The 22,307-nt window shown below is 36.5% G+C and overlaps 1 protein-coding gene across 1 annotated transcript in view; it reads left to right on the forward strand.

The window, feature by feature from the left end:
• Window positions 1-1,460: 1,460 nt before the first annotated feature.
• Window positions 1,461-22,307, forward strand: part of LOC137390773 (uncharacterized) — a 39,808-nt gene continuing 18,961 nt past the window's right edge. Inside the window, exons 1-20 of the mRNA XM_068077092.1 lie at window positions 1,461-1,633; window positions 2,764-2,863; window positions 2,952-3,246; window positions 3,691-3,991; window positions 4,544-4,720; window positions 5,283-5,362; window positions 5,520-5,680; window positions 6,776-7,018; window positions 7,296-7,505; window positions 8,126-8,351; window positions 9,100-9,242; window positions 9,550-9,725; window positions 11,272-11,374; window positions 11,738-11,807; window positions 13,201-13,345; window positions 17,397-17,583; window positions 18,314-18,362; window positions 19,005-19,046; window positions 19,727-19,921; window positions 20,777-20,886. Of these exons, the coding sequence (XP_067933193.1) occupies window positions 1,461-1,633; window positions 2,764-2,863; window positions 2,952-3,246; window positions 3,691-3,991; window positions 4,544-4,720; window positions 5,283-5,362; window positions 5,520-5,680; window positions 6,776-7,018; window positions 7,296-7,505; window positions 8,126-8,351; window positions 9,100-9,242; window positions 9,550-9,725; window positions 11,272-11,374; window positions 11,738-11,807; window positions 13,201-13,345; window positions 17,397-17,583; window positions 18,314-18,362; window positions 19,005-19,046; window positions 19,727-19,921; window positions 20,777-20,886 (3,186 nt within the window). The remainder of the gene's footprint in view (window positions 1,634-2,763; window positions 2,864-2,951; window positions 3,247-3,690; window positions 3,992-4,543; window positions 4,721-5,282; window positions 5,363-5,519; window positions 5,681-6,775; window positions 7,019-7,295; window positions 7,506-8,125; window positions 8,352-9,099; window positions 9,243-9,549; window positions 9,726-11,271; window positions 11,375-11,737; window positions 11,808-13,200; window positions 13,346-17,396; window positions 17,584-18,313; window positions 18,363-19,004; window positions 19,047-19,726; window positions 19,922-20,776; window positions 20,887-22,307) is intronic.

The raw sequence follows: 22,307 nt of genomic DNA on the forward strand, positions 1-22,307 counted from the left end.
TAGGAATGTCTCTGACGCTATAAAATGCACTCAATAGTCTCTATCACGAGCACTAAGTTCCACAAAAAGTTAATAAGATTTTGCATGTGAATATCTGGCCAAAGGTGAAACTGAAATATGAAAAAAATTTCTATTTCATGCGCAACAGCTCTGAAAAAATGTTCAGACATTCAATTTGGTGAACCTTTCAACAGCCCAGCAAGGTTGATAAGCTGCGTAAAATTCATTGCTAAACATAACATACAAGCTTATACCTAAAAGTCAATCACAGAAAAACATTGAGATATGAGGTTAAATCTATTCTAAAATTTGCTATGTATGTTAAAACCATCGTATGTTGAAACCATCTTATGTTGGAGCAATTTTTATAAGATTACCTATACGTGTACATGTATTTTGCTCATTTCATTCCAGAGATAAGGAATAACAAAATAATATTAATAAGAAGAGTAACTACATAAAGCCTTAAAACAAATGCATAATATAGAAGTATGTGAAAAAATGAAATATTATAAATTGAATTAATAAAGTAGTAATAATAAAAAGAAGTATTTATTGTTAGTCTACCTTAGAGAGATAAGAGCTTTAGTGTAGGTAGGGTGAATAGTGGAGTGAGTTATGGAAATACACAGCATAACTTACATTGACCAATTTACACTAAATATGATTTAAATTAACTTCATGTAATTTTTATTATTGTTATGTTTTAGTTTTAACTTACTCTGCCTTTTGTTTTTACTTACAATACTGCAATGTTTTGAACAATTTGAAACATTGTATGATGTGAGTTACTTGGTATGTTAAGTAAAATATTTGCTTCAAAAAATGACAAGATCATTGTCATTTTTTAGTTTCTTTAATAGCTTCTTTTATGTGTCATATTCATTTAAAAAATGTGTTCTTTCTTCATTCAACCGACCAACATACTCACAAAAAGCCACATTTTTAAAATATGCTAAACAAAACATCAACAAAACTGGTGAATTATTAGTTGTACTCGTTGTTTTTATCTTTTTAATTGTTAGGCTCAAATGTATCAAGCTAGAAGAAACAACAATAACTAATATATCAATAATTATATCGTTCTCTAGCAGAGTTGTTTACCCTCGCAATAAAAGTTGCGCGAGAGTTATCTCACCGGTATATTTGAATACGCACACTTTCATCATACCACATTTAATAATTTTATTTTTAAATGTTAAAATATTAATTAATACTAAAATAAATCTTTAGAGTGTAAAACAATATACGAGCAACTTATAAAAAGCTGTTTCCATAGCGATCAATATGGCGGATCCGCGTTTCAATGCTTACCCATGGTAAAAATGATAAGAACTTCGTCTTTGCGAAATTATGGCAATGTCTTTCTGCGTAAATAATCGCACATATAAATAATACACGCACAATAAATGTACATTAAAAACTGCTGAGGTGCACTCCTACAAAAGATTGTGCGCAAAATGGAAACCGAGTTCGATAGAAAGAAGTCTCTCCACCTTCGGTCTACCCCAAAACAAAATTTGTCACTTCAACGAGAGGTGGACGATGTGGCTATGCGAAGTATTCGGGAGATATCATTAGCAAAAGCTGTCAAATTTCAAGAAGACCAAGACGATGTTGAAAAAATGAAATGGTTGGTAATATAAAGAATGCTACGTGTATCTATATGAAGCATTGAACCACTCAGCAACACAAGCCTTCAAGTCTTCGTTTTTTGTGTTAACATGATGTATATAGACGCAGGTTTCTTAAAGGATAATAATAGTGCTTTAACCAATTATTTTAGATTAACGCTTTAAAGCTACTATAACTATTTGCAATGTGTATGCTATAGCATTCAAGTCATAATAAAACTATATGGCATAAGGAATGATGTTGAGATTGTCATAGTATAGTATAATCCAGAACATTCTAGACTATTACTCATGCTTACATTATTGCATCATTTACTAGTCTTGTTTATATGCTATGCTGTTATACACTTGTCTGCATGACAAGAATTGCGCAAGTCATGTTTACTATTATTCTGGCATATTCTAGAATATTCTTTTTTACTATATAAGCAAAGTTCCTCACTATGGCAAATGAGTTCAGTATTACACTTCTACATTACAGTTCAATACATTATCCATACAGCTCTCCTTTTCTATTCTTCTATAATAGACATACACACATACGTGGATACAGAGAAAAACTTTCACAGAGATCATGTCAGAAATTTATGTAGGCGATATATTTCCAATCTGTATTTTTTCATATAAAGCGGACTCACCAAATTGCTCAATTATTGCTTCAATTATTTTGGTTGCTTAGGCACATAAGCTATGTTGAACATAATCAGGCCGAGAGTATAAGCTTATGCCCACATTATATACTGGCTAGCTAGCAAGCTCAATGTTTATTAGTATTAGTGTATATTCATTGTTGTTGGTTATACCCTCATAGAGTAGAATTCTGCAACATGAGATAAAGAGTAAAACATAAACTACATATTTTCAAATATTCAACAATATACAGCAAGCTTGAAATATTAGGTTCCTAGTAGCAATGTTCATAAATCTAGTCTGCAATATATGCAGGTTTGTTACAAAATTAATTATATCTTAGGATTATTGTTTATATTCTCTGTTAAGCTTTAAAATTCTACAACTTGAGATTAAAACTAAAACTATTGTCAAATAGCCCAAAATGTATTCCAAGTTTAAAGTTGTATGGCTTTTATTGTAAAAACATTTTTGGTCAACAATTTCTTAAACCTTTTAGTGCTTTGGAGCCTAACTTTGTACCCGTAAGAAGGTTTGAGCATAGAAAGTCTAAGCCTGTGTACCATGAGCCTGGTACAGCCCGACCACAATCACCAAGAGTAAGTTGTTCAAGGCTTTAATTTAATTCTTATATAAAATTGGATGCCATTTATAAGTCGCAACCTCCATTCACAACCTTTTTTCCAGCCTCCTCCATCTAAGGTTGCGAATGTGCCAGGTTACAATCAACTGGACAAGCCCATCGCTAATCCTTTGCTCATGTCTAAAACCAAGAAATTTCCATACAGCAAGTCAGATAAAGTGACAACCGAAGAAATGAAAAAGGTCAAAAAGAGCTCTATGGGAGTTCTTCCTAGTTCCAGGCTCACCACTGAACTAAATGGTTTAAATGTTCTCATGGAAGGACAACTTCCTAAGCCAGCTGGATATGATCTTCATATCAACATGGTTGAAGATGCCAATATTCAAGGAAACTCTCAGAGTTAGTAGCTGCTTTACTTTAGGTTTTGTCTATTTTTGTTTCAACAAAAATAAGGAAGATTGGTGGTTTTACAGAAAAAAATGATTATGCCTTGTATGTTCTGTGACGTAAATTTACACTGATCCCATGCTAATGGATCACAGGTCATATAAAGCATAGGTGCTAACGTTTGCTAATATTCTCCTGAACCAAATTAAAGTATATGGTATATCTATTTTAGAAGCTACATTGCAAACCAGTTTTAGCATGCTATTTTTTGCTAATTTTTGAGATTGCAGGCAGTTAGATTTTCTTTTTCCTAAACAGTCTGCCCTAGATTTATTCTACATCTCTGAATCAGTGAACGAGCAGTAGTGAAGATTGGTACATGAACTCTAGAGTGATAGAACCTCTTTAGTCTTGTTTCTGCTGCTATTTACGTCATTATATCCAAATGTCTTACAGGTGTTGACTACTCTGAGTTTCGTATGTTTGCTCCGATGCCACCTAGTGAGAAGGAGACTAAGCCAGCAATCCTTGCACAAACAGGCACAACTCATGGCATAAAAATGTCAGAGCGAACTCTGCAGCCTCAAGCAAAAAAACCTTCAGTTGACCTTGAACTGGTTAAAAAACGAGCAGCTGCGCGGGAGCGTAAATTAAGACAGGAACAAAAGAACAGGCAATTAGAGGAGCAGGTGCGACAATTGAATGCTTCTGCTGCAGATGACAGACTGTCTTCTGATGCTAGTTCGACATCTTTAAGGTCTGTCGGCCAAGTTCAGAGTTTGCTTAAAAACTAGGTTTCATGTTTGATAGCATTTTGATTAACAGTTTTTTATTTTGGGCTTCAAACAGATTTTCAATTTAACTGTTTAGCATTGTGTCAACTCACTTCATGCAGACTGTCATCATAGTTGGTGTCAGCAGTTCATGCTCTTGTTAGGCAATTAAGAAAAACGATTGCATGCTTATATTGGCTAGAAAGCTCATGGTCTGTTGATTGTGTCAGTGTACATCGTAACATGATTTTAAATGCCTCTATCTATATATGTATTTTTCACTGTTTGTTATATTACTTCTCACGGTTTATAAGCTGATTTTTAATACCCATGCAACGCCGGAAATTCCGTTAGTACCTAATATGGAAAACCAAAAATCAAATGAGGCTTGAACATGTTTATGTTTAGTATGTAAAGAGTGCATTATTTTATTTGAAATACATTAATACTTTGTTTTGTTGTTCACTGGAGAGATCAATGTTGTTAAGCCATACTTTTCACTTGAACTTTATTAGCTGTTGTCACTTTTTCAATAGATCTGTGCAAGAGTTGCTAGAAGAAGCGGAAAGCATTGCTGCTGGTGCAGTGCCAGGAGGTAAAACACGCAAAACTCGTAGACACAAGCAGGCACAAGTCAGTCCTCCTGAAAAGACTGTGCGAAATGTTGATGAAATTATAGCTAGTTTAAAGACACAAACTACTCAAGGAGAGAAGTATGTATTGATGCTGGAATTGTATAATGTATAGCTCTATGTTAAGCTTTATTTATAGTTTTTATGGGAAGCTCTATGTATGCTGCAGGCAGCTGCACATATTGTTTTTGTCAAGATAGATTTCAAATTCTTTATTTGTAGTTATGTATACAACATATTGATTTTTGATTGCCATATTTTTAAAGTCAAAAAATTTATGTATTTTCACTGTTTTTGGTATTTAGTCAAACATTTCATGTGGATAATTCAGTTGAAATATTTATGATTGATAAGACTTTTGCAAAAGCAAAATGGCATTAAATTATAGAAATTAATTTATATTAAATACGACACTTCCTAGTATGAATTAAAAATCTAATTATTTTTGTTGCACAATCGACTTGTAGTTCTCGGCTATGAAACCGCTCTTTAAAAGTTGTCTAAAATAACATTTTGTCATCTTTTGTTTGCATAAACCAGCATGCTACTTTTGCGCAGCTTTTTGGTGTGTAGCAGTGGTACACTCGTACTATTTTTTTACCTATTCTGCACGTAAAAACAAACCAACTCTTATTTTATTTAGAGAGTCCGATGCAGATCGACAAATACGGGAGATAATGGGTCGAGTGATGAAACACGCGACTGCTGTTCTGGGAGATATCGGTGGGTCACTTTTTATTCACTGTATTTTTGATCTCAGTTGATCCTTTTTAGTGGTCGCTATTCACTTACTCGCATTGTAAAACAAGTTTTTAATCTTCGTGCCAACTGTCTGATTTCTCACACATATTCAATATACTGGCTCGTTGTTCTTCTGCAGATAATAAGCCTGAAAGCCAGACTTCGCTGGATAAGCCTGGCGAAGGGACAGCATCTCCAGCTCCTGAAGAAACGATAAATACTAAGCCAGATGAAGCCTCCCAGGCACCATCACCTGTTCCACCTGTCATCAGCCTCCCACCTGAAGCCAATTCACTTGAGGTGCAGCTATTTACTCAGTTTTGCTTCGTTCATAATAATGCTATCAGCGTAGCAGACGTTTGCTATAAGATATCTCCTATTGATACAGTGATGCCTTCTAGAACCTTCTAGAAGTATTCAGTCCTACATTTTAACTCCTTATCCAATTAAGTGGCTCCTAGTAGCTGATGTTACCACATGACTGAAGCCGGGCATCATCTGAGCACCAGTCTGTGCGGAGCAAGGGTACAGGTACTGGAGGTTTGCACTGTTCATCGAAACGTAGCGTCTGCTCATCATCTTTGTATGACTGTCGTCTAGCCAATCATGTTAAAGAGCACTTTTATATAGAGATTGTTGAAAACTGGCACCCAATCAACTTCTACATAACATATTGTATTACAGAGTTTTAAGCTGATTAGACTCAGTCTAGAACATGTCTGAGTTTAAGTGAAATGACTCCAACACTTTTTTGTCTTGTTACAAGAGGACTGTTACAACTCTACACTCTATGTTACAATATTAATGGTAAAAACGTGGTCAGCCATTCCTCTAGTGTTAAATGTAGCTTTTTTTCTAACTCACCCTTCTCTCAGTCGCTGTTGTTTTATATATAGTTCAGTTCATTTTTGTAATATTTGTGGACAAATGCTGACCTGCTTCTGCTGGAAGTCTAAATGTCTGTAAAAATTATTACTATCAGCTACTTTCAAGTCTTTTTGTTAAAAACTTTTATGATATTGTAATAAAACAAAGTGTTTAGTTCTTGTTTAAGTTTGCAGATATGTAGTTTTTTGGTTTTGAGTGGGGGACATCAACAGACTGTTTTCGTATGTCTCTAGCTTTAGTGGTTGGATGTAAATAATTTTATTTAGCTGCTACTAGTTGAGAGAACATGATAGCTCTAAAAACTGGATTTAGTGAGAGTCACAGACCCTCACTGTAACTTTGACACACATTCTCACTGGTAAAACTAAGAGCTCAGGTTGAACAGCGAGCAGACATCTTGACCTCTACACTCTAGTAATCTTCATTGGCAGCATCAATAATTTAGCTATTACAAACACCGTACCTGGCTCACGTACTGTATGATAACCTGGAGTCACTCTTTGATAGGGCATCACAGATACTCAAGATGGCGGTGCTGTTTGCTCATCATCAGAGCACAGTCGGAGAACCTCTGCTTCCACATTCTCAGTACAACAACAACAAGATAAACAAGAGGAAGGTTCTATGGCTGATGATAAAGGATATGAGGAGAAGGCAACTCCAGACTTGTTCGATCTGAGAACGGCATATCAAGACCTTATTATTGCGCCGCAAGTGACACATGCGGATATAGTGTCTGTGCATGGGCAGGTGCTTGTCAATTAACACATTAGATCGAGTAACTCAGTGCAAAGGATTGATTGTGTTCCCTCATTCGCTAGTTTAGTTCAGTCGTGTTCATTTCATAGCTGCAGTCATAATCAGAAGTTTAAAACTAGTGATTATGACTGTCATAGTGGAACATATGCTTTCATTTGCAAACCAACTTATATTAATATGCTACAGCCCTCAATGTGACAACTTGACTGCGTTGAAATCGCGAGAATCTAAGGCTGGCTTAAACAAGTTATGTTCGCAAAATTTTTAGGTAAAGACTTTTGTGTCGAAGCTGTTAGATGATGGGCGAACAAAAAAGGAGGTCACCAAGCACCTGGCCAATGTACATGACTCAGTAAGATCATACGTCTCAAAGTACAAAACTACTGATGCGGACCCAAAGGTACGGGAGCCGGTCCCACGGCAACCCAATTACTACAGGAATGTGCATTATTGCTGCACGGCCAAACATGGTGTTCAGGTGGGTGCCAAATATGGTGGTCAGGTGGGTTCCAAGCATGGTGTTCAGGTGGGTTCCAAACATGGTGTTCAGGTGGGTTCCAAACATAGTGTTTAGATGGGTGCCAAACATGGTGTTCAGATGGGTGCCAAACATGGTGTTCAGATGGGTGCCAAACATGGTGTTCAGGTGGGTTCCAAACATGGTGTTCAGGTGGGTGCCAAACATGGTGTTCAGGTGGGTTTCAAACATAGTGTTCAGGTGGGTTCTAAACATGGTGTTTAGATGGGTGCCAAACATGGTGTTCAGATGGGTTCCAAAATATGCAAATTTCGTAAAAATAAGACAGTTATTAGTCATAAGTTCACAAATCCGACTCCTTTATTATTCTCCCATGCTATAGTTGCTCTACTTTGCAAATTATTTTATTGATACCCAAAGTATAAAAAAGTACTACGAAAATATGAACAAATTAACAATATTATAGAAACATCATACATGTATTACAAAAAGGTTTTCCAGTTAAGCTTGTATCATTGCGCCATGAAAGATGAGCTCTATTGTTAGACTGCAAAAACATAAATTCTGTCAAGATTTGCATCAATGCTAAATAGCTATGATAATCAACAACTTGTCTGTAGATGCCAGCTGAAATGGCTCGTGCTGTAAGAATGTACCACACCCCTGATATGATGAAGAAGGCATTGAAGAACAGCTGGGCTCTCAATGAGCACCACCTCTATACCAACAAGACAGGCAGTGATCATTCTTTTCAAGTTAGCGAGGAGCCAGACATAGTCAGCGATGCGAGTCTCGCTCGAAAGCGCAGCGCTGCGGCTCGAGCCATCTTGGATGAGGCCTCTTCAGGTGATACATTTAAAGTTAAGGATGTGTCATGGCATTGGAGGCTTGTTGGCAGGAACTGATTTTACAATAGAGCTGCTTTGTTTGTATACGTACATGTAAATTACTCTGACTTATGTAGCATTTTTCCACAACTAACGACAACATCTTTATTGGTTAAGAGATAACGATATCTTCTATCTCTATTAATAATTACTACTTTGTTATTGTGTGCGCACGTCTGTGTGTGCGTGTGTGTGTGCGCGTCCGTGTCTGCGCGTCCGTGTGTGTGCGCATCTGTGTGTGCGTCTGTGTGTGCGTCCGTGTGTGCCTGCATCTGTGTGTGTGTGCGCGCGCCCAAACTTAACGCATATAGACTCTGTGCCTTCGTCTAGGTTGCCAAAAACATTTGGCTTTAAAACTATCTCTGGTTCCTGTGAAACAGTCTCTTAAACACCCACCTGATTCGAAACTGAAGAATGTACCTTCCCATGCATTAAGGACGATTGCACTCAATAAACGCATTCGTGGATTGTTGTCCCCAATAGATTGCACGCAAAAAACAGTGTAGCAATTTGTGTTAAAATTCTACACGCGTACTGCAAGCTCTCTGATTGAAAAAGAAAGAAATTTTGGGCAATGCTAGGCTTAATGGTAGATTTTAATATTTTTAAGATGTCACATGACATTTCGCGTTGGCTGAATGCCGGATAGCCGAAATAGACGTACTTGTTTGATAAAATATTACCGTGAATTTTTGCTGTGTTTACAGTTGACGGCATTGACTACCATGACTGGAAGAATAAAGCTCAAATGCTCTTCCAAAGTGACAAAGAAACCATCTCTGTTACTGGAACTAAAACTGGAATTCCTTCAGACGAATCGAGAACATTCTGGAACACAGCACCTGCTAAGGTAACAGACATGTATTTTTATATTACCCTATATCAAAATTGAAGCTGCATTAGAGTTGTCTTAACCTGTTGTTTTACAGTCAGACCATGACCTTACATCCTTATCATAGCAATCCATTGCTCTCATTTATTCCACTGCTGTATGCTCACAAGTAAAAAGTTTACTTCTTTACTGTTGTGGAAAAAACTTTCTGTTTGGAGATTTGGTTGGCTGGATATAAAATATTATGTAAAATAATGGAATAGCAAGTAGGCAACAGTCAGGTGTCTGTTGCCCAATTATGCCATTCTGCTGACTGTGCTGACAGATGAGCATGAGACCAGCCCATGTAAGGGAGCACCTGTTCCCTGAGTATTACGGTGCTGTCACAGAAGAGGATGGTGTAGGTACCGACTTAATGTTGGACGCAGAAGATACTTTTTCTGATGCCGAGGAGCAGCGAGGCAGTAGTGTCAACTCAGAGGAGCGACATCATGTTGAGAGGTTTGCTGACATAACCTATCATTAATTCAATGTATTAGTCTTGTCCATGTTTGTGTTCTGGGGTTTTGGTTTTTGAAATTGTGAATAGCTGATAGTTTAGGTTGTAGATTTGTTTTCAAATTACCGTCATGCCTCAATATACAAGCTTAATGCATTCTGGCACTGAGCTCGTATATCAATTATCTCGTAGTTCAAATTAATTTTCCTGCATAAAATAGCTAAATACAAATTAATCTGTTCATGCCTCTGAATAACACAAAAGAACAGAATATTACTAAGAAAAAATGTGTTTTTAATTGTTCGAATTCACCACATATGCTCACAAAATAACAAATGCTTATCTAGTGGTGATAATCTGCATTAAAATGCAACATTAAATTTTGTGATAATGTTACATATCATGTTCAGTACTGCATTAATTCTTAGCTTAAAAGACAGACAATAGCGGCTAACAGCAGTGGGAGAGAGACTTGACACTTTTGTTGCGCTACATAAGATAACGAAAACCTTTAAATTTAATTTAAATCAACTTACCATACATAAACTTAAAAATAGGCTTTAGTCTTACGTTACACAGCACTTAATTCAAATTTCGTTTTCATTTTCAGGTTTTTAATGTTTCCAACTAAGCTCTTTTTATCTCGTTTTGATTCACTTTCACCTTCACTTTCATCCAGCCTTTTTAAAACTTTTTTGATGTGATCCGATGAGAAAGACCGGGCGATACTATTGTTGAAAGCTCCCTCTCGCATACTTGGCCACCTAGCAGCCGCATGGAGAATCGTCCCGTATGCTAGTATCTCAAATTTGTCTCATATCTCAAGGCAAAAATATACTCCGAACTTTTCTCGCATGTAAAGTTTCTGTTATGTCGAGACACTTGTAAGTTGAAGTATGACTGTATACGACAAAGGAATACCCATAAGGCAATAGAGAAAGTATGCTGGATGCGTTTCATTCATGCTGAATGAGACCTCTCAACATCATGAGAGGCTGATATTCAATCACACCGCTCTTACTATCTTTCCTATAGTTGTTTGTGCTGCGACTCAAGTGTTGATTTTGTTTACATTATCTGCTGCACCAATCATCTGCTTAAACATTTTTATGCTGTTTGGCTAGGCAACAACTGGAATTTTTTGGGAAGGCTTTTAACAGTGGGACTGGTTAAATTATTGTATGTTACTAGTATAGAGTATGTGTTACCCAGGGTACTGTTGAAGTACTATGACTATGTGTTACTGATATAGAGTATGTGTCACCCAGAGTACTGTTGAGGTACTACCACTATATGTTACTCATATAGAGTATGTGTCACACAGGGTACTGTTGAGGTACTACCACTGTATGTTACTCATATAGAGTATGTGTCACCCAGGGTACTGTTGAGGTACTACGACTATATGTTACTCATATAGAGTATGTGTCACCCAGGGTACTGTTGAGGTACTACGACTATATGTTACTCATATAGAGTATGTGTCACCCAGGGTACTGTTGAGGTACTACCACTATATGTTACTCATATAGAGTATGTGTCACCCAGGGTACTGTTGAGGCGCTACCACTCGGCTCAGGATTTAACTCATTTGCTGCGAGTCCAGATGCAGGAATCGGAGGAGCCTCAGCTCATTCATAAGTCATATAAGGTGGGTGTTTTTATAACGCTTGATGTTCTGCTAAAGTTCTGAGTTAGAGTAATCTATAGAACTGAGTTAACTCGATAAGAAATTGTCTCCCCTTGTTTCATAAGACTGAACACGTTACACTGAATTCGGTTTTAGAATATGTCAGACTTTTGCTGTGCTTAAACCCAAGAAATAAAAATAGTGTCACTGAATGGAATTGACCAGTCAGAGCAGAGCGATAAATAAAAGTTTGAAATCGCAGTTGATACAAATGTTCAAAGTCCTTTTCTCTATACGAATCACTTTTTTAGTATTTCTGTCAATACACATATTGGTTACAAATACAGGCTTGTAGAACTGTAACTCTTCAATAATGGTTTGTAGGAAAGGGAAGCTCAAGTCTCGGAGGTTGATGAACGAGAGGACGATGAACTTCTGGTCTCCCCGAGCAAAGGTTATATTTAAACTATCATCCTCAACAGTGCTTCACCCAAATTACTCTAGCGCTTTGATCTTGAGATCATCTTTATGCCTTTAAACTGGTTTTTTTTTTAGATGACAGCTGAGTTTTAGCTGATATATTCACACTTAGGCAAATTTTTGCGTTGGTAAACTCAGAAACAGTAAGATATTGATGAACATTTGTGTACTTTTAAGGCACACTCCGTGTAATCCAGCATCTTCAAAACAGTTCACTAGATCGAGTAAAACCATTCCAAAAAGAAAGAATAGTTAGATGGTTGAATGATGTGTCATGTTAGGTAATAACAATAACAGCTCAACTATGGCGGCACATGATTGGACTACTTGTGTTGACAGCACTCGTTGCTGACATACCTCCACACATAAGTCTATTACAGATATATAAGACAAAGTTTGGTTTACAATTTAAAATGTAATATTTTATAAGATTTTGTGAATTTGAGAAGTTTGCTGCTCCTATACTGCTGCTAAGCTTTTATGCAGACAGTAGACAACTCCAGATGCTCACTTCATAATTCTTAAATTTGTACAGTATACACTTTGCTGGCTAGAAGAGCTTTAGCTATATTTCACAACTTGTATTACCACAAGCATAAGTTATTACAGGGCGTAAACATGGAGAAACTGATAAGGTATAGCTGGTGTTGCTGCATTTAGATTATGTTTTCACAGCTGTAATTGCATCTATATCTTTATACCTCTGGTTGTATCAGTCATTTGCTACTTGATGCAGATTAACTTAACTGAAAATTAATTGCTGACTTAACTACTTACTGATGTACCATGTTTCATGTAATTTGCTTGGCGCTCTATCTTTACCTCATGTGATTTGGTACCAAAATGCTGATACAAAGGCGGCTGTGACGTTGTGAATGCAGATTGATGCTGACCACAGCAGCTCAGGATTAAATTTTTAATCAGCATTTATTGAGCAGGTTTTAGAGTTTGTTTGAACCAAATTTCTTTAATTTAATAATTTGTTTTTTTTTAAAATGATATCACCTACAGTTTTACTTCATAAAAATAAACCCACCTACAGTTTTACTTGATAATAACGAGACCACCTACAGTTCTACTTTATAATAATGAGACCACCTACAGTCTTACTTCATAATAATGAGACCACCTACGGTTCTACTTTGTAATAATGAGACCACCTACAGTTTTATTTTGTAGTAATGATACCACCTTTAGCTATTTTATTAAGGCGAATGTACACGTTTCTTAATATTAATACTTGTTACTACAATAGTACAAAAGTTTGCTGCTGCCTAAGAAGTTAAAAATGTTACAAGCCATAAGTTTTTTATGTGTTTTAAAGAGTTTGCTTATCTGTTGCTGTTGCATCAATCTGTTTCTCGCAGACGTCAGTACTGCTACTGGTAGTCCTTCCAAATTCTCCTCGTCAGAGTCACCCGTGTTTCATTACACAAAAGAGTCGCCTAAACGTACTGTGAGTCGAGAGGGACCACTCACAGATGATCAGATTTTCCCTGCTCAGGTGCCAAGGTGGGTAGAGACCTGGTAGGGTCTGTATAGAGGGTGTCTTCCTTACAGGGAAGTGGTCATGCTATATTATTGGTTGAACAATCAGCAACTAATCTGATCACTTCCCTTCTAGGGTCTTGGAGTTTGAGATTAGGCATTCTGGCATGTTTGTATGTTGTAGGTCTGTGGCATAGTATGTTAGTTAGTGTTACGAGGCTGGTAGTATCCAAACAGCAGGGTTTACCATGCTTTTATACCGGTCAATCACTGCACCAGACGAGGGTTTAGTGTCTTGGCTTTACTTGCACTTGATGACTTCTTCTTCTGCTAAGAGTCTGCTATTACAAAAGCTGACAGCTCTTGAAATCATTTGCAAGCGGTATTCGAGATATGTCTACGAAAATGTCATGCCGCACCTCTATATTACCAGTTGAACTGTTTTATACATAAAAATCTATCATAGAAACGGCAATTGCTGTCTGTCTGTGTAATTGTGTGTCTGCCTTATAGAGCGGTCTTTCCTTTTTTTGTCGTACGAATTTCGTTCGTATGAAGCGAACTAAATTAATATGAGTAGTAACAGTAAATAAAATATAGAGCAGTTTTTCTTTTTCCATTCGGTCGTACGAAGCCAACTGAGTAGTGAACACCGTACTTTCAGACTATTAGCCGCTAATTTTTTTCTGATGATTTGAGCCAAGAGACTTATATTAGGGTACGGCGATTCTGGGGTTTTTCTTTCACCCGCTAGGGCGCATTAACCGGAATCTCTGGTTAGCACGCCTCTTTACAGTGCCCAACGGCACTGTTCTGTTTTAAACAGCAAAGTTGCTGCCGTATTTAAAAGCACCGTCCTGAGTTCCTACACAAAGGTGCCCATACAAGTATACAGCTATGCAAATGTACTACTCATTAAATAAAATAAATGAATGAATAGTAATTTACATGTAATTAATATTTACTGCCAACGCGTACCGAGAAGGTCATGTGAACGTTTGTTTCTTGGGGCTCCTGGAAAAAACGCTGTTCTCACCGACTAAATTTATACATAACAAAGGTGAGTACTTCTCATTCAATGTTGTGTTGTTTATGAATTGCCACACCTCCACTACATCACCCTTTCACTTCCACCCATGTACAAATTTAGCTATCGGCCTACTGCCAGCCATTTTGCCGATATTGCTTCATGATATTTTTTCAATTTGAAACTCCTTCTAGAACGTTTGTTTTGGTTATATCGTAGATTTTGCCAACATTTTAACAAACACTGCTATACAAAAAATTCATTGTATCTATACTTTGCGCATAGCCTCACATACTAAAGCGATGTGAGGCTACGAAGCTAAAACGATCCTCTGCAATGTTCCTTATTCTTACAAAACCATTACTTTCACCACCATCAGAGTCAGTGCTGCTATTGCTATTTTAATTATCTGTGTAAGCACAAAAATCTAAATCTGAATCAGCTATAATGTCATCAACATAAGTAATTGTTTTCTAACTCGGTGGCGTTTTCAAAACTTACACAAAAAATGGTTGTTTCTAAGTTGGAAATTCTCAATCAAAGATTTAAAATTAAATTTTAGGCTAAATTTATAGAGAAATCTTTGGACAACACTGTCACTACCATAAAAGTCTTAAAGATCGTTAGTTATGTTATCAACGAATATTAAAATTCAATTACTAGCAATTGCTGGGAAAGTTGCAAAAATGTGTCCACGGCGGTCGACCATAGAAAACGCATGAGTCCACTTCAGTGAAAGGGTTGAAAACATTGGATTTGCCACCGTTTGTAATAGTAAGCATGTTCATTTTCTTCCGTAGCTGACTTAATTTTACTTTTTTCTAGCTATGAGTGCTACAGAACTACAGCTACTACAGAACTTGCATGGGCACTCCTAGCGTTGCGATAGGTGACGGTGAGAAGAAAGCGAGCAGCGTATATTACAAAAAAGCACACCATCTCATTCACTTTTAGAAACGCATGAAGCAGTACAATGCCTCCCAAAAAGCCTACTGCCCAAACGCAAGAACAGATTGATTCCCCGTAGAGAAAGAGACCGAATTCGCAAAGCAGCAGCTAGACGAGCAGAAACTGCAGAGCAAACACAGCTATGCCCACAATGAAACAGAACTGCTACTGCAGCTGCTAGAAGTGCAAAAACTGCAGAGCAAACACAGCTATGCCTACAACGAAACAGAATAGCAGCTGCTAGAAAAGCAGAAATCGCTGAACAAACACAGGTACATGGAGAGCAGGCCAGAATAGATGCTGCAGCTGCTAGAAGTGCAGAGTCTGCCCAGCTGCCCTGAGCTGACCCAGCAGCGACTCAAATGGCTCAGAGCAGCCGCTACAGCGGCCAGACGTGCAGAATCCTCCAAGCAGATGCAGCGGCGACAAGAACATGATGCACTAGCTACAACAGCTACTCGGTGAGCTGAATTTTCAGAGCAGATGAAACGGTGACAAGAGCAAGATGCACTAACTACAGCAGCTACTACCAGGCGCCGTGTATAGGCAGAAAACTTCACACTTGACTACAGTCCTGCAACACAGTATAGGGCCGAATTTTTCTATGGGACAAATGTCCAAAAATGCCCCAGATGTAATGCCTTACGTTAGAAAGGCGAGAGGCCATATATGTAGTTTATATAGTAGATTTTATTGATAATAAATTTTATCAACACAACCACATTACTGCTGCACAGTTTGTATATACCATGTCAAAACACAGGCTATAGATGAAAAACTGGTGAGTCATGATTAGTGTTTTAAGCATGTAGAAGTCTCAATTCAATAAATGCTGGCGATAGCTTAGCAGTGCAATAGCGAAATATCTTCTAGAATTTTTTAAAATATGTAAAGCTTTTTAATACTGTCAGTTTGAAGAACTTCAGTTTGCCTAGCAATGTCAATTTCATTATCAGTTCTGTGTACAAAATTAGGACAACTCCGATTTGAGTGGTTTGGGACTGATGCATTGTAGACTAGCTGTAATACACATTGCATATTTCCATTGTTCTCTCCAACATTATGGACATGTACAACTGCGTATGCAGTCTGATCGGCATAAAGATTTCAGTAGATTGCATATTTGAAGTTGTTTTACAGTATGAAAGACAACTCTCAATAAAACTATTGCTTTACGTAAATCTGTTTCCGAACACGGGTAATGCTGCTAGTATTATTTAAAACTTGCCTGAATTCAAAGACTATCATATCTTAATTGTAAAAAGGAAACTTTACTAATAGGCTGCTCAGTGATATGCTGTTCAGCGATGGGCTGCTCAGTAATAGGCTGTTCAGAATTCTGTAATCTTTTCATCGATGTGACAAAAAATTAACCAAGAAAACAATAGCATATTAATATAATTTTACATTTAATGGCTTACGTAGATTTTCTACCAGAACTCAGGAAAAAAAATTAACAAAGTGTTTTAACATAAGAGAACAAGTGAAGCTGTACCGTGGTGCTCAGACGAGAAATTGCGTGCTTGTGTTTTAGTAGCTCCTCATTTTTTGTTACATCTTTTACCAATTGTTTGGTTGTCGTATCTGAAAAATGTCTCAACTTATTTAACACATGTGTAATGCTAATTTGCTTCATATATGCTATGAAACGTTTATTAATTGCAGTAATGTTTAGCATATAGTGCTGAGCATAAGACATGAAAAAGCCTGTTGATAAATTGATATAACCGCTAAATGACATAGGAAGCAAAAATTCAAAGCGCTGAAAATCTAGCACAAAATGAAGTGATTTTTCTATCATAAGATATTGTTTCATACATGGAGTTGCCCATACATGAACAAAATCACATGATGTAAATATGATAAGAGATTGAACTCATAACTAGAGGTTAGCATAACCTAGAATAATTCTCGTTATAGCTTATGGACTTGAAGCTATGGTCCCAATATTGTTGACTCATTGTATGATCGAAAGTATATGCTATATTACTCAAACTTGTTATAAAAGGTGTAATCGGTGTAACCGAGTTGTTACTCATCTATCTCTTTAAATATGACCGATAAAAAGGTGTTATGTTGTTTTACTTAACTCTCTGGCAGACGAAGTGAGTCAGCACCCTCTTTGATAGAGCTGAATGATGACTTTGTTGCTATTCCTGAGAATTATGCCTCTACCATGGGTGAGTTGGAGAGGCAGAGGAGGCAAATCAAGGAGATGAAGGTGAATAAAGCCAACAGAGAGCTACAGACGCTCTCCATTGATCTCGCAACTCCTGATGAACCGGAGGTGAACAACTTCACTTTTCATATAATGTCACTCAATGTCAGTTTCAGTTTTGGTCAATTAATTAGTACAATCAAAATATGAGCTGTAAACGTGGAATTATTTTTACATACATGTAACAGTTGAACATGTTAACATGTGTTTATACATATTATTACATGTTGTAACGTAACATGTAACAGTAACATGTGTTATTTTTACATAACGATGCCTGGAATGAAATAACAAAGGAGAAATGCTGAGTGTGTTTAGTACTATTTTGGCGTAGGAGTTGACTAAGGGTAAAATGCTGAATGTATTTAGTACTATTTTGGCGTAGGAGTTGACTGAGGGCAGAATTAAATGCTGATCTTTTATTTGTCTGTAGTTTTATTAGTTTTAAGAAAAAAAGTGTCTGATGCTGGAATCTTTTAGTTTTTACGCCAAGTTTAGAATTGTTTTTGTTAGAAATGACCCCAACCTGCAGCCATCACCTCTGTCTTGTTTCTTTAAAGTTCCTCGTGATTATCTTACAATGTTATGGTTTTACTTTAACTGCTGTGAACTGAAAACCACAGGCATAAAATTGCTGAACTAGATATAGTTCAAGTACTTAATTAAATATAGGTCAAGTACTTTTTGACTAATTAATATTATAGCTTATTACTAGTTTGGAAAGAGAAAGGATACGCGAACCACTTATGATGGATGCAGTGCTATAGCTTTGCCTGTTTTATTCGAGTGACTTTTGTAGGTTTATTTTCTGACGAATGAACAAGTAAAAGAGAAAAGAAAAGAATTGGGTATGTTTATATTATCGCTATACATATGTTTTATTGCTGCTTCATGTATGTTTGTAATATTTTATATATATTTATGTCATGTATTTTACATCAGTACAAGCATGTTCATATCGTTGCAAAAGAACAGCTTCAACTATCTATGTTTATGAGGTAAATGCTCTTCTACATAGTTGAGTCATACCCTTAGTGGCAGCAGCTGCTGTGTATCGCTATATCATGGCTTGGCCTTTCTTCATTGAGTACATTCTATTGTGACACTCTACTTGTATACATAGGTATATACTTGTTCATACTATGTACTGAAGTATGTTTGTCATGTACTTTTTGTTTACAGAAAGCTATGCTAAGACAAGATCTTCAGGTTTGGTTGAAGCGTAGTAGTTGACATCTAGTATGCTTGTATAATATGATCACATGCTGCCGGTCATATAATATGATCACATGCTGCCGGTCATATAATATGGTCACATGTTGCCGATCATATATTATGGTCACATGCTGCCGATCATATAATATGGTCACATGCTGCTGGTCATATAATATGGTCACACGCTGCCAGTTGTACTAGTGGTAGTAGTAGTACAGTGAAGAATTCATAACAACACTTGTTAGTGTGTCTTATATTGGCAACTGCTTTTATAGTCAGATGGAAAATAGACTCGGAAGAACCGACAATCAACACTGGCATGTATTCTTTGGTGTTCGTCTCGCATGCATTTTCTTTTACCAAGCTCTCTTTATTGTATTGCTCAAAAACCCTTATCTATTCTTTTATTATTTTATCATTTCATCTACACATTTCTTTCCTTTTATTACGCTTGCCATGCCGCTTTCATTTTTCATTACTTTTTCTTTTTATAAGCATTCATCTTTGACCATTAGTGAGATGTTGTAAGATTGGCTTACAATTTAGTTTGATATAAATTCTGAGCCGCTATAAATTAGGTTTAATTTTAAACAGGGAAAAGCTTTTGTTTGGATGTTGTGGATATGTTGCTTGTTAGACAAGGTCATGCAAACTCGGAAGACTTGATATATTGGCAGCCCACGGTGTTAGCGTTTGTTATTTATAGATCACATGGTTCTTTGTCATGCGTGTGTGTTGTGTGCTTTTGTGCAGTTCAGGCATCTGTCTATCACCCAACTTAATTGTTCTCTTGATCGACGAATGAGCAGCTCGACCTTTTTATCATGCTCGGTTATGCACTTTTCTTGTGTTCTATATTTTTCAATATCTGGCCAACTTTTTCGATATAGCTGTACTCACCAATCTCAGAACTGGGGCTATGTTTATATACGCATATCTTTATGAATTACCTCTCCATTTTGTGGTGGTTATATTTCAGCATGAATGTTTACTATAGTTACAACGAAGCCTTCGCTGGCAGAGCAAGCCCTTGCAGCCGGAAGGAATTATGTTATCTTGCCAAAGAAGAAGCCTCGTGGAGCTAAAGCTAAGAGAGCTGTTGACTTTTCTCGCATTGAGGATATTGAGGCTTTTCTCCACTCCTCACCAAACAAACTAAAGAGATCAACTTCCATATACAACATGAGGAAAGGTAACACACAATTTATTATAGGTTCATCAGAAATGTTGGGTGACGGATTACGACATTGTTTGTCAGTTTCTATGTGGCCCTTGGGCTTGATGAACCTTCAGTATTTCTGAATACCTGCTGTCTTTAGTTCTCCAACAGACTATCTCTTATACCCAATCACTCACTTCATAGCTACACGCCACAAATAAAATTCACTGAACACACACAGACATAAATAACTTGACCGCCCTTCATCTAGAACAGGGATGTCAAACTCAATTGTTCAAGAGACTAAAATTCAAAACACAATTTAGGTCGCGTGCTGAACAGGATAAAAATTTATTGAATACACTAAAACTAAATGTTTTTGGAACATAAATATGGATAAAAACAGACAGGAATATCACTCTGAAACAAACTTCAGGTTAAATTGACCTGAGAAGTAAGCAGCAAGGCAGCTAAAGCGTTGCATTATGGGATCTGTAGTTCTGTGCAGTATAATAATATCAGCGCTTCATATCGATGGGCCACAAATAACAATAATGTAAAATGGTCTTGCGGACCAGATATGATTACAAGGTGGGCCAGATGTGGCCCGTGGACTGTGAGTTTGACACATGTGATCTATACCTTCCTTTTATCATAAGAATTTCGTTTTTAATTACTATTGCATTCCCTTGTTATTTCATTACTTTGCCAAGCTGGCCTTATTTGCTTTTTGTCAGTATCGCCCAATGAAATAAATTAAGGTCAAATCAAATGGCTGTATTTTGAGTTATTCTATAATGGAGAATTTTATGTTGAGTCATGGCTATTTTCATATAGTATAAACTTGAGACGTTATGCTGATATTAGCTGTCAATCATTATGATGTAGTGCTGCCAGAGAGAGGCTTAAGAGTTCCACAACATGTGCGAGATCGGAGGAGAGGCAGTATTCCTGACCTCCTTGACTGGCGAGAGTACACAACCAAACATGATATGACCGTGAGTGTCAGATGTTATCTTAGTCCATTGTTGGTACAGTCAAGCATCTACATAGGAAATTTTTAACGTATAGGTTCAAATTTAAGCAAATATTTTGCTTGGCATACCAAGGAACCCGCATCATACAATGTTTCAAATTGTTTAAAGCTGTTGTTGTAATATTGTAAGTAAAAACAAAAAGGTTGGAGTAAGTTAAAACTGAAACATAACAATAATAAAAATTACATGACATTAATTTAAACCATTTTTAGTGTAAATTGGTCAATGTAAGTTATGCTGTGTATTTCCATAACTCACTCCAATATTCATCCTACCTACACTAATGTTCTCATTTCTCTGAAGTAAACTAACAATAAATACTTTAGTAATAATAAAAAGAAGTATTTATTGTTAGTTTACTTCAGAGAGATGAGAACATTAGTGTAGGTAGGATGAATATTGGAGTGAGTTATGGAAATACACAGCATAACTTACATTGACCAATTTACACTAAATATGGTTTAAATTAATGTCATGTAATTTTTATTATTGTTATGTTTCAGTTTTAACTTTAAAGTAGTAATAATAAAAAGCTTTATTAATTCAATTTATATTATTTCATTTTTTCACATACTTTCATATAATGCATTTGTTTTAAGGCTTTATATAGTTACTCTACGTATAAATATTCTTTTGTTATTCCTTGGCTCTGGTATGAAACAAGCAAAATACAATATAGGTATTCTTATAAGAAAAATTTCTCCATCATAAGATGGTTTCAACATACGATGGTTTTAATATACATAGCAAATTTTAGAATAGATTCAACCTCATATCTCAACGTTTTTCTGTACCTAACCCTTGGGTATGAGCTTGTATTTTATTTCTAACAATGAATTTTACGCAGTTTATCAACTTTGTTATGCTGTTAAAAATTTCACCAAACTGAATGTCTGAACATTTTTCTGAGCTGTTGCGCATGAAATGGAAGTTTTTGTCATATTTCAATTTCACTTTTGGCCAGATATTCACACACGAAATTGTAATAACTTTTTGTGGAATTTAGTGCTTATGATAGAGACTATTGGGTGTATTTGATAACGTCAGAGACATTCCTATAGGCATTTCATCTCAAACAAGGTTTTGTACATCTTCCAATAAACAAGCAATTTTAATGTAGCCTTGGCTCATTAAGAATGATTGGTCAATCCATGACTACAGCATTATCTACTCTAACGGATGCTAATCCCCTAGCAGTAATATAGTTGTGATCCAAGCCTTAGTAAGTTGAGGTACTGTGCAAACCGTGGCACTTGTACTGTACATTTGGCATGCGTGTCAAGGTCAGTGTCAAGGTCAGAAATAAAGATTAGTCCAGCAGTTTAAGCGTACAAAAACGTTATTTAGAAACATCAACAGTTTGTTACACAAAATAACTAATT

Source organism: Watersipora subatra, chromosome 3, assembly GCF_963576615.1.
Source record: "Watersipora subatra chromosome 3, tzWatSuba1.1, whole genome shotgun sequence".
Classification (NCBI taxonomy): domain Eukaryota; kingdom Metazoa; phylum Bryozoa; class Gymnolaemata; order Cheilostomatida; family Watersiporidae; genus Watersipora; species Watersipora subatra.